Genomic DNA, 13,339 nt, shown 5'->3' with positions numbered 1-13,339 from the left:
AAGTTGTTACCAGGGGAATATTAGTAATTTGAGATTCAAATTATGCCGTTTAGTCATTGTACAGCAGTCATTCATCTGTAAGTTTAATTAATAACAAATTTGCTCATTACAATGGTATAAAATCTTGATGTGAGGAACAACACAGTCAGGAGATGGAGCTCTGGTAAAGAAAATGTGTGCAGCTAATTGAGAAATAAAGGAAATTGAAGTGATAGCACAACTTGATATTAATAATATAGGTAGTGGTGACAGAAGTACAAAGATTGATTTAAATGATTATAGTAACATTACAGTAAATGTAAACTCAGGATACTCAGTTATAGCAAAAGTCCTGCATTTGAAACTTAAGTAAAAGCATAAACATGTATGAATATTTCAAAACTGAAAGCTACCTATTATGTAGAATGACTTTTAACTTGTTACATGTAATGTTATTTATTAGATTATAGTAATTGATTACTTTTACTCAAGCCTTAACATAATCAACATTTTGATGTGGTAGCTGGATGAGACTGAGGTACTTTTACTGACTGTACGCTATATAAAGTTAACAATTACTGGTGGATTAGTCATTAACAATATGTGGCAATTTATAAGACAATTTATGCTTTGTGTGCCTAAAATCTATAAATACATTGAATGAAACAAATAGAAATAAGAAAAAAGAAATGAATGAAATGACCTTAAAGCTGTATATGTGACACAGCCTGTTACAATGCCTTGCACTATATAAAGGAATTGTTCAAAAACTATTCATGCAAAAGAAATCCTGAAATAAAACTAAAGCATAAAACAGAATTACTCAAGTAAAGAGGGCTACAAGTACCTCCATATTTTGTAACCGAGTTAATGTACTTAGTTTCTATCCTACTCTGGTATTAAAATCACTAAAATTCTCTGTTGTAATGCACCCTTTAGCCCAAAGGACAGTCTGTATATGGCAAACACATTAACACATTACAAACTGGAAAAAAAGTTGACAATTCATGCAACTGATACCATGCAAACTGACAACTGATGTTTTACACACAGAAATTAATCAAGCTAATCAAGCTAGTTTTACAAAGATAACCTTCCAGAAATGTTCTTGGAACGTTCTCTAAGAGTTACTTTTGAAGAACCGTCGGAGAACCTTAAGGGAATGTTCCCTTAAAAGAACTAAATTCTTAATGAACGTTCCAAGAACGTTTGCTAAAGGTTGCAAAAGGTTAACCTCGAGAGAACCTTTAGGGAACGTTCCCAAAAGGTTCTTAGAGGGTTACATTTTAACCTTAAGAAATTCTAAATTCTTCCATAAAATTCCACGTTAGAGAAATTTTGACAAAAGCAAAAAATTATGCTGCAATACATAATATGCACCTGTTACACACTTCCCAGTCTTGTAGGTTGTCCAGGCCGGGAAACTGTGCTAAACTGCTCTGAGACGTTTGCTGAACGTTTGTTCAACGTTCTGCGAACTACCGTGAGGGAACGTTCTTCTGATGTTCTCCGAATGTTCCAGATACATTAAAAAAAACTTACTTTGGGGGAACATTCGCTACGGGATCCAGCAAACGTTTGCGGAACGTTCCCAGAACCTTAAATTGTTAGCTGGGTATAGCCTACAACTTAAAATCTGGCACAGTTTGTTGGGTACAAAATCAAAACTTAGCTTTTTTTTTTTTAAAAATATCTTTGAAATAAATAGTAAAGAAACAAGTCACTTTTTATTGCTTCAAGAAAAAATCTCCAAATGACTTCAGTTATTGTCAGTAAATTTTTAAAAAAACAAAAGAAACAACAACAGCAACAAGAAAACGTCCACCATCTTGTCTGCAAGTTCTCTTGTAGTATTTTGAAAAATTTGTGATTTTTTTTTTTTTTTTTTTTTTTTATGGATCATGATTTAAACCCCAACCACACACCTGAAGGCGGAAGCTCTTTAATGACAGTTTCCTGTTCCCGTTGAAGCTGATGACGAAGCGGCTGTCCGGCGGGCGCTAAGACCACGCAGAGCTCTCTCGGCCGCCTGCCTGTCACCGTGGACCGTTGGTGCTCTTCGCTCACACCGGAGAGACGACGGCTGAGGGAGCGGGCGGCGTCCGGGTCTACTAGCTGTGTGACTTAAAAACATTAACAGACAGTTACCTTCCCCCCCCCCTTCCAGTTATGTGGTTATAATGATGTGAGGATGGCTAAGCGACCGGGGACTGACGACGGGATGCTGACTTCGCCGACCATTCTCCGGGATTTCGCCGCCGACTTGAACACCGTGGATGTGAACATGGACAGCGGCGACGGAGCCGAGGAGGTCTCCCTGGAAGAAATTTTGACTCTGTACAGCCAGCCGATAAACGAGGAGCAGGCGTGGGCAGTGTGCTATCAGTGCTGTCGGGCTTTAGCACAGAGACATCGGAGGAAAAGCTCCAAGTCTGCTGGCGCTTCAGCTGCCGACTATCCGAGGAGGATTGAGGGACCCGGGGATGTGAAGATCGGGAGAGACGGGACTGTCAAGCTGCACTTTGAAGTCGGCACAGGTAAACGCACCAAGCCCGGCCAGGTGTCGGGGATTTTCCCCTGACATATGTCTGTTTTGAGTAACTGCGCAGCTTAACGTCAAAGACTGTTACCTCAACCGGCTGCCAACAATGAAGCATTTTTTTTTCCCTTCGCATCACTCACAGGCCAAGCGACCGGAGCATCCCTACAAAGAGGCCATATTGTTGTGGCTGTCTGCTTCCAGCCATGTGGTGAATTTGTTTACAGACGCCCGATGCGGTTATTACTAATACATCATAGATCACCGCATAGCCTGTGGGAATCGTAAAGAGCAAGAAAACCGTATTTATCAATTATAACCTGACATGGTTTGTTATCACAACAACATCTGGTGTTTACATTATAAACATGGTTAATAATATTGCTTCATTCAAACGGAGGTGCTAGCAGGGTTTGTCCAGAATGGCTGCTTTGGGTTTGGGTTTGAATTATGCTCCTGCAGCGGTCAGTTAGCGTCAGTAAACAATGAACCATGTGATGGATTCAAACTGCAGAGCACCTTGGGAGCAATCCAGAGTAAAGCTATATTGCCTGAATCAAGGCCAAATGCAGATGACTCATATTGCTGCTAACAGCCCTATTATTTGTGTTGTGACATTTAGATAAAGGCACAGATTGGGGGTGGGGCGTTGGGGACAATCATCCTGTAGTTCAGAGCAGGTGTTTGGTGTGGGCTGCATGTCAAACGCAAGGAAAACACATTTAATATAGTTTGATAGATATATATAGAGATGACAGTTAGCATGCACATGGACTGTATTAAGTGCAAACCATCAGTGCTGTTCCTGGAGCTCCAGTTTGTTTCAGGTCAGAGTTCCACCTATGACTAAACAGTATACCTCAGAGCTGAAAAGATTAATATATTAATTGATCAGTCAAATGACAGGAAATTAATAAGCAGTACTTTTGATGACCATTGAACTTATTAAACAAAAATTCCATTCCTTCTAAAATGTCAATGTTTTCTTATAGTTGTCTATGATGGTAAGTTCAATATGTTTAGGGTTTCGCTCTGTTGGTTTAACAAAGAAAGCAATATGAAGATGTCAGCATGGGTTTTTTGCCATTTTCTGACAAATGATTAATCTTTAATAAAGATAATTATTAGTTGCAGCACTAATTTATCAGACAACATGAATGGTCAGATAGGTAATGGACATTATTAGTCAATTCCAGTCCTTTTGACTTGGATCTGCTGGTTTTTTCAGGCATAGATTTACACCTGGGATGCAAGCTGAAATACTTGAAAAAACTATGACCACCTGGTAAATCTGGAGCAAAATAGTCCCAGATTTGAAAACCAACAGGGATCTGTATCCTGTAATGTATTTAAAAAAATATTCTCTATTCAAGGACACTTCCAGCAAGGATTGTTCTAGTATGCCAGTTCAGCTATGTAGAGAGATGTACATAATGTTTTAAGCCTTGTACACTTTTAACTGCACAGCCTTAATATGTGGGATCTCGGGTTTAGGAGGAATAGGTGTGGATATCAGCAGAGCCTCAGGCACTGAGGTTATGTCCTCTCTCTCTCCTGGGAACCTATTAACCACCTTTGCTCTTATTTTCCCTTCCCCTGTTTACCCTCCCCTCCCATCTTTCTCCTGAGCTGACCCTTCAGTCCACATCTCCTTCATCTCAGCATACTAAGCTAAGCACCAGTAATGTTTACTGTGTGCGGAAATTACACTACCAGTATAAACAGATTCAGACAGTACCGCAGAGTGCCTTGGCACGGCCAAAAATAGAACAAACGTGATGATTAGATGCACAGGCTTTAGAAGTCTGACAGCAGATGAGTTTGGAGATTATGGGGAGAGTCCTTTGGTGCTCCTCTGGATAGTTGCTGAGGTATTTTGGGAGAGCTTGGCCCTGTCCTGATTCTTATTAGGCCTGGCAATGAGAGAAATGTGAGACTTATTAAGCCTCCTGTAGCTCAGCGGCTGGTGTAAGAGGTTACTACCCCAGCAGAAAATCAATGCTTATGCAACCTATGTATAGCTTGCACATGAGTCAGTGACAAGGTGGCATGATTTGGCCAGCACCCAGACCACCAACCACAAACACTGAGCTCTGCAGCCGATATCATGCTGTGCAATGATGCTGTATAGAGCCGTACACTGCTGTCGTGGTCAGCTATCAAGCCAATCTCAGCAAACAAGGAAGTGTTTACTGTTGTGATGCATTGCAAACACAATCAGACTAATAAGCGGGATGGAGTCCAAGTCAAGTCTTATTTTAGACTCCATTGATGCAAGATATACACCGCCCCTGCTGCAGTCAGATCAATTCACACAGAACATGATGGTGAATATATTCACTCCCACTCCACGTTGCCTAAAGGAGGGCCAAGCCTGAATGCTGCATCAAGATGAAACTTGTTTACCCCAAGACTTTCAGTGATTCATACCTACAGTACAGAGTTGTTTTTCCCTTTTTGTTGATTTGGTGCATGCAGTATTTTAGCTAGGAAGATATTCATACCGTTAATGTGGTTAATTATCTCATTGAATGGGTTTGAGTAAGGATGGAGCATCCTCTTCTATATTTGTTTATTAGATTGGAGGCCAGCGATGGATAAAAGATCTAACTTTTGCCATTTAATCTGGTACAATAAATGACAATCTACCCATCTGTATCCCACTCTCTGTGAGACCCTTTTAGCAGCTTTGATTTTTCTTTGAATAGCATAGTCAGGGTGACACTGCCCGCTGCTCCAAATATGCCCTCTGTGATTTACTTGCCCTAGGAGAGACAAGAGCCCTGGCCAAGCCACCTCTCCTTTGCTGGGACAAACAGAGGAGCTAGTGTTTCCCAGAAGAGCGTTGGTGGATGAATGTTTATGTTTTTTTCTCCCGTCTGTTAGCTGTAATTTATAGTGACCTGCACTGAATAGAGCTACACGATGAAACTAGTATTTTCTGCCAACATATCTTTAAGCTCTGCATAAAAATATGAGTGAGTGGTCCCATGTAATTTGAAATTACTCTATCACTACCTCCACTTATGGAATATAAACTGAAATAGCACTGGCGTTAGCGTTCAGACCAAAGTGTCTCATTTAATTGGGAAACCTAATCTTAAACTCTGGACTGGTGTGAAAGTCTGCACATCTATCGCTCTATTTGTACTTTAACCCCTGACGTTGCTCTTACTGGCAGTTGTCTTTGTTTAAGGCACTAATTGCTTGTGATTACTTGTTAAAATAAAGCCGGTAGGTCAAGCGTAATATTAAATTGTTCAGTGTGGGAAAGAGTATTTCTGTGTACTTTTTGTACTCGGTATGAAAATGTTATGTGACAGGTGTGTCACAAAGCTGCTCAGACCAAGAGATAAGATTATCAGAGCTTGTTGATTTGTTATATCTTTTGTTCATTCAAGGAAAGAGAAAATGTTGTTTTCCCATCCATCTAGATTCTTGGAATTCTCTGTTTTTTTAAGAGCAGGTTTGTAGTGTACCGCAAAGGCTAATGGGCCAAATTCAGCCTCAGATGCAGTTATTTTTGGAAAGGTCACAGTCAAGGTTGAGGTATTGCTTTCTTTATTTTGACTGTCCATTCTGAGAGAGCTGTCCATGGTAATGGATAGAGAGAAATGGTTAGATGTCTTTCTCCCTCCACATGAATGAACAGTCATGTTACCACAAGCAGCCCCCTGTGGCAGGTTTTGACACCTCAGTTTGCCTCAGGCAGTGTGTGCAGTGACTGCAGAGGAAACATGATCATTTATTCACTCACTCGTTTTACAGTCATCTGTAGTGCTGTAATTAAGTACTGTGGCTTTTCATCTCCTCATCCTGTGTGGCTACGTTTAGTCTCTATTCCCCCTCCGAGCATGTGAGGTTTAATATTTTATGTTCTGAAACACTGGGTGAGGTGTGTGTTTTCTCTGTGTCTATTCGCTTAAAGATGTCTTGCGTAACTGCACAGTACATGCACATAAATAATTCAGAGGGTGTGTTTGCCATGTTGATTGACTGTTACAAATAATTACTTGTACAGGTAATGAAAATTTTCGATCTTAATGGGTGTAACTAATAGCTCTCCTTTCTGTTTTGTCATTACAGATAAGTACAGATCGTCCCCCACATCATTAGCGGTGAGTTTCACAGCACAGCCTCCAGTACTCCAACATCAGGTTTTACATGGACCACTGTGCAGCAGGTTTATTGTACTCAAGATAGAATATGCTGCTTCTCCCTGAAAGTTTGGGTAATAGAATATGTTGTTTTTCCTTGAAAGTTTGGGTAACTCAGTTATCCGATTTCTTTTCACTCCACATCTGTTATGCGTTATTTAGTTTACTCATCATGTTAACACGGGCAAAACTATTTCGGAATCTGTTTTCACAGCTTGCCCACCATTGACAATATTAGTGAGCAATTACACCAAAAACGCTGGTGTGGCCTTGGGAAAAACATTCCCTCAAGTCAGTGCAAGATGATATTTACCGTAAACATTGACTGTCTTTCAAAACTTGTGAAATGTGGCAGTATTTTCCTTGTAGAGCCTATTTTCTCGGTAGGAGCTGGTAGAAATCTGCTCGGTTTGACACATCATCACAGTCAAAATGTAGACATGCCGCTACTCATCAGGTGCCCATAGGGTCTAACTGGTTTTGTGAATTTTTCCATCTCTGTGTAGATATGCACTCACAAAAGTAAACACACGTAAACTTTAATATGTGTTGCACTTAAATACAGAAGAGCATGTCTTTGTCCTTCTTCTTTCTCTTTTTTTTCATGATTGCATTACTTTTTAAAAATATTATTAATATACACTGTAACACCAGTACCAAAACCACATGAAGAGGCCAGTGTCTGTTTGGCCAAGTGAGCTACACTGTATAATGTTGGGCGGAGAAGTCTCTCAAAGATTCATTATATGTACACAGACTAATTCTGCAAAGTCCTTTAACAACTTCGAGCAGTCAGATCATCTTTCATGTTTGTTTTGTAGTTCATGTGATCACAGGCATGCACAGTACGAGTGTGTTTTTGCATGGCTTAGATGGAAATAGATTTCCTCTTCCTCAGCTGACAGTCAGAACACAGGTGAAATCTCATGGCTGAACAGTGGCTACTCAGCTCACCGAAGAATGGTTGAAGTGAAAATGCTAAGCATGGCTGTTTTTCTCTCCTCATACGTTTACCTTCACTCACCACCCTCTTCTGCTTTACAGTATCTTTGCTACTGTAGTTGATGCTGGGTTGCTACAGACAGTGCAATGTTTGTCTTTGTCAGTTTCTGGGAAATGATATGTGGCTTGAGCACAGATAAAACCACCTGTCACCTGTTTGAGGTCTCTGTCAGATCCAGTGGCGTGTTTTTTGAAATCAGTTTTTAGCCATGCATGCTAAAAAAACCCCCAAAACAAAGGATGGCAATGTGGACGGCAATCTCTATGTCTCTGTTAGTCGGTTGGTCCACTGCTTCATTCCATACTGAAATATCTCCACAAATGATGGATGAATTGACATGTAATTTTTGGACAGACACTCATGGTCCAAAGAGGATGAATCCTGTGACAGTGAGAATCCCTCACCTTTTCTCCATTGCCATCAATTTTGGATTTTAGTGATATATCTATCTATCAATAACTATTTGGTAGAGATGCTCAGGTTCATCTTGGGGGTAGTAAGTTTGGTGATTCCAACTTTTTGTCTAGTAGCACGATTTGGACATTGGACATTATGTCCATATAAAAAAAACAACAGTCTCAGCTATACCTCTGTGCAGAAGGGTTCCAACTAGAGATTATTTTCATTATCATTATCAATACTGTCAATTGCAAATTAATTTTCTATCAGTCGACTAATCAATACAGCTAAAGTTAACTTGGTAAATGTTATATCTGCTAAATGCAAACAGGTTAGCGTTGTCGTTATGCACATGTTAGCATACTAAAGTTGGCATTTAGCTCAAGTACTGCCTTACAGCAGTCATTAGGATGGCTGTGGACTTTTTTTTTTTTTTTTTGTGCATAATGTAATTTTGTGTTCTGAGAAGCTGTGAACTAGAACTGTAAATTTGATCTGGCACTTCTCCGTGACCTGATTCCATTCAGATCATTTGTGGAAATTGATTTAATACAGACAGCCACACTCACAAACACAGTAATGCCCTTTGAAATGCTTTACTTGGTCAGATTTTGGCCATCGTCCCGTGTCCCTCATGTTTCAGCCTTGAGTGTTTGTTGTGTGTCAGTACCCCATGTAAGTGAGTCAGCCAGCTAACCACTCTCATACCACTACTTCTACACACTTACGTGTGTTCGGAGCTAATCACTGGCCCATGTAGCACTGACCCACTTTTTCTCGCTTACACCAAAGAACCTGTGTTCGTGTAATCATCACAAGAATCAAGCAAGCCTCAGATTTGTTTCTTACTTTAAATTTGGTCACAAGGGAGTGTTTCTCTTTTGGTGCTCTACTGTCATGTTTGTGGTTAGTAGTGAATATGTCTTACAAGAAAAGAATTTACATGAGATGTACACCTTATGTTGTAGCCTATAGGACAAGCTTAACCCAGTTTGCCCTCTGTTGAAGATTAAGGTGAGATTAGTTGTAGTATCCTATTACAGGTTCTCCAGTTTGCCAGATCTGCTCAAGTACCCGTAGCTCGATTTTGGGCCAAGACAATTAGTTTGCCGACACCATGCACAAGTTAAAGCCTTGGATTTTGAAATGGATCCTAATACACTGAGTTTCAGTTTTCAGTGAGTCGTTCAATAAGTGACAGCGAAGATAAGATAACACTTTATTAGTCCCAAAGGGAAATTAGCATTAATGCAAATAGTTTGCATGTTCATTTTCTCTTAATTCAAATAATATGGTGCCAGTATACCTGTAAGTTTAAAGAGTTTGAAGACCTGCTTTTTTTTAAAGTAAAATACCACATTTAGATCTTTTAAACTCAGGATAAACATATGGATGTTTAACTCAGACCGAGTAGATTTATGCATATCTTTGCATGTCAACAGTGTACAGTAGTGGCTTCCAAGCTGCAGCTGGTTGAACAGGGCCTGCATGTGTCTGCATGTGAGGCTTCTGTGTTTAGCGTGTGTGTGTCTGTGTGTGTGTGTGCATATCCCCCCTTACAACAGTCACTGGAGGCTATGAGCTCTGTCTCTACCAAGACTGGCTCTCACTCATGTCAGCTCTAATGTCAGAGTGCACATTTTAAGAGGAGGAAAAATGAGAACTTTCATGTAGTTTTCAGTCAGATTTTTTTTTTTTTTTGGGATCAGTTGTTGACATGCTTGTTTGTAGAGTCCCCTGGAGTGACTGAGTGGCACCCAGTTTGATCCCTGCATGCCTGACATGTACCAGTGACCTCATTATGTTACATCCCGCTGTTATCCTAATCAGTCAATTGATTTTTGTGACATTGACAGCTTAGCTTAAAAGCACCCGTGCAGCCTATATTACAGTCCCCGAGGTTACATTTCTGCCTAAACAGGGATATTCACAGCAAGCACAAAGTCAGGGGAATGCAATTTATTGAGTAGTCTGAACTATTTGAGTGAGGGTATTCTATTTATATCCACAGCAGAAGACTGTTCCAGTCTGGCCTGAGAGATGAATCAAGTTTCTTCGTTAGTCTGCCAAGTTTATGAAGTTATCAGATCTTTTACCACAGATGTTCTGCAGCAGCTGCTTGAAAGTCCTCGGCGGTTTTTGGAATAAACAAATGGGTTTGTGTGAAGGAGCCAGATTTCCTCCCCTGTCATAAAAGCTGGCTGTCAGCTTTGTGTGGTGTCAGTTGTATGGTGTGGGGATTCTGACAGCATTTTAGGTCAAACTCATTAAGAGGAGCTTGTTTTTTTTGTTTTTTTGCAGCTGATGAATAATGGGTGTAGTGAAATAAACTAGATTCTGTGGGTTTGTCATTACGGGAGGATTTTTCTGGCACATAAAAGAAGACACCATGTGTTACTAAGACTATTTAACTCAAAACTAGAAACTGATCGTAGTATCATGTGTTGTCAGTGTTTGTGAGGCGACCTGTCTGAGTTTTGAATTTTCTCAGTCTTACCTTCATCCCTCAGCTTCAATGCCTTTACATCACATGGATGGCAAGGAATGATGACATGTCATGTCAGAGAAGGTATTTGATGCAGATAAACATTTTCTCAGTCCTCAACATTTTCCAGTTGACTTCAACTGACTTGAATGCAAACTTGACAGTTTCTGACCATGAAAGGGTATGAAGAGCTCTTGACAATGAAAAGATGTGAAAGAGCAGCATCATGTTCTGTCCCACTATGAATGACGATAGTGATGCTGCAGACTGGAGGAGACAGAGCATCCGCTCCTGCAGTGAAAGACCTCTAGATTTAGCTCTGGTTATGTAACTGTCTGTGTTGTGATGGCTTTGCTCTACTACTGCAGCAAACGCTGAAGGCTGCTTATCTGACTGCTTTGTGAACTCAGATGACCACAGTGATGCCTTGGGCTGCTGTTGCAAAAGCAAGAGTGTGATCCTGTTAACTCCAACCCAAAAATGATGTCAGGCCAGTTGCACTAGTCTGCATGAATACAGCTTGAAAATTGATTCGAATGGAGGGTAAAACAATGACAATTGAGTAGTGGAAAATCATGACTAGTTTTATATTTCAGTATAAACTGATCTAGTTACAGGATTCAACAGTGATAAGCCTGATTTTCTTTCCTTTCTCATGTGCTTCTGTGAGTGGTAATGGTGCTCTTTAACACAAACAACTCATTCTTATCCCATCTGCGTGCTGGTTGACTCATTGGTTCTTCCCGCATCATGGGTAGTCCTCTTGTTCTGTTTGGTGAGCTAGTGTATACAACTGAGAGTATGTATAAATCTATTTTTCAGCCTACTCTTGCGTTTTATTGTCCTTGCAGTTTGCCAGACATGAATTTTGTTATTTATAAAAGGCTCAGTGAGGGGAATATTGCAATAGTTACAACTGAAACATGTAGTGCTCTTGATTTATTTAACTTCATCATCTAGATGTAGCTGCATTAAGAAGAAAATAACTTTTTGAAGGAAGTTCTGCCCAAGAAAGCCGTACCAGACAGTAGCACACGGCCTTAAGGCCAAGAGCCACATGAGTTGTAGCCTCACTCATGAGTGACCAGACTAGTTTGCTTACCTCATTGAGATTTTTGGCCTGGGAGGAGACCAAACAGATGTTCTTAATTATATATTCCTTGTTATTTTGTTTGGAAATCAAAAGGCCAGTGTTTAAGTGTACAGCTTGACCCATTTTAGCTGGTTAAGTTGGAAAAAAACACTGCATTACTCTTTATTTTATTTAATATTTTAAAGCTCTAATAAGGTCATTTTTGGGGAAAAAAGGTCTACTTTAGGCATGAAGATTTTCTTTTCATATTCAGTTTTATCCATCAATTGAGGTTTTACTATTACATAATTTATTAGTTTTTCTGTACTAGTTAGGCTTATGGGCAAACTAGCTCTGACTATGATGTTCAAGATTTCACATTGACCACATCCATTTCCTCAGGACACAAAGGTTATTCATGAGTAAAAGATTCTCTTCGTATTCGTCATTGATTCTCAAGATGCTGCCTCTGACTCTGGTCTTCATGGGAAATAGCTTCTCTAGTATAAAACAAGTCATTGTTGGAAAAACGCATCTCTTACCCCGGTCAGTGATGTCAAGCTTAATATTGCTTATTTGTTTGTGGAGCATGGGAAAAGTTGCTTGTGAGGGAGGAGTATTTTCTGAATGGATTTAAAGATCCACAGTTAGGAGGACGTTTGTAGAATCCACATATTGTTTTTGAACTTAATGTATGACGTAAGCCAGTCTCAGCACTGAAGCTGAATTTATCCTCACTGGTATAGTTTTTTCTTTGACACCCAGATGACTCATTCTGCTACATTTCCGAAGACGCATTTGGAAATGTAGGCGATTTCGTGTGTTACCTGTGGTTGAGTAAGACCTCACTGATGCTATCATATGTGTGTTTCATCCACTGTGGCAAGCTTCCACCTGTCCTGGGTGGGGTCTGGTTTCAATTAGTGGTTCACTAGCAAACACGTGCCTAAAACCCAGCAGTGGATTTTCTGCCTGTCTTTCCTAACTGTTTATCCGCATGCTTGTTTCCCCTCCTTCCTCCGTCTGGCTGCTCCTTGGCTTCGCCTCCCTGCCTCATTCCTCTGAGTCACAAGTCTTTATATGAGATTGTGATGTGTAATTGGAAAATCAAGCTGAATCCTTCCTCTTGCCAGTTCTGCCCCTCAGTCAGCCTCGGTATTGGTCATTGGAACTGAAATGAAATGAACAGTGAGCTTTTCTGTGCTAGCTACTGTTGAGCCATTGGACAGTTAATTATTACAAGCCATTTCTGTGTTGGCTGGGAAATTGGATTTAAACAATAACTGTTGACTAAATCCACCCATGCCATGCCAGTGTAGCACATGTTCCTCATTTAGAAATCTAGTCTAATGCAACTGCTTAAATTGGACATGTATTCAAGAGGATTCTCCACACTTGATTATTGATGTTAGTTTACTATACATGTTCCAGCACACAGTAAACCCAGGATGGCCCATGAATAATGCTTCTGTCACTCCAGCATTCCCTACTACCTCTGCCCATGACAGTGCATGTTGTCCTACAGATGGATTATATAAGGTTACGTAATGAGACACCAAGGAATAGGATATTTATTTTAGCCCTGGAACAGGATTATCAGATGCACACAGAGATGGTTTATAAATGATAACAGTATAACGCCACAAAATTGATCTTTGCCCAGAGAGGATACGATCAACAGATTAGTGTTGGGAAATTCTGAATA

The 13,339-nt window shown here is 40.2% G+C and overlaps 1 protein-coding gene across 4 annotated transcripts in view; it reads left to right on the top strand.

Moving 5' to 3' along the window:
- The first annotated feature begins 2,041 nt into the window (after positions 1 to 2,041).
- spire1a (spire-type actin nucleation factor 1a) overlaps positions 2,042 to 13,339 on the top strand; it is a 29,845-nt gene continuing 18,547 nt past the window's right edge. For 3 of the 4 annotated variants that reach the window (XM_071499972.1, XM_071499973.1, XM_071499971.1), the window contains exons 1-2: positions 2,043 to 2,516; positions 6,605 to 6,636. In XM_071499972.1, coding sequence (XP_071356073.1) covers positions 2,171 to 2,516; positions 6,605 to 6,636 — 378 coding nt within the window. In that variant the 5' untranslated portion in view covers positions 2,043 to 2,170. Of the gene's footprint in view, positions 2,517 to 6,604; positions 6,637 to 13,339 lie in introns of all 4 variants that reach the window. The other variant, XM_071499974.1, reaches the window with a different exon arrangement.

The sequence above is a fragment of the Trachinotus anak genome, unplaced genomic scaffold (genome assembly GCF_046630095.1).
Source record: "Trachinotus anak isolate AG129_WGS33_773 ecotype Australia unplaced genomic scaffold, CSIRO_AGI_Tana_v1 ptg000016l, whole genome shotgun sequence".
NCBI lineage: Eukaryota > Metazoa > Chordata > Actinopteri > Carangiformes > Carangidae > Trachinotus > Trachinotus anak.
This window is presented reverse-complemented; position numbering and strand designations above follow the sequence as displayed.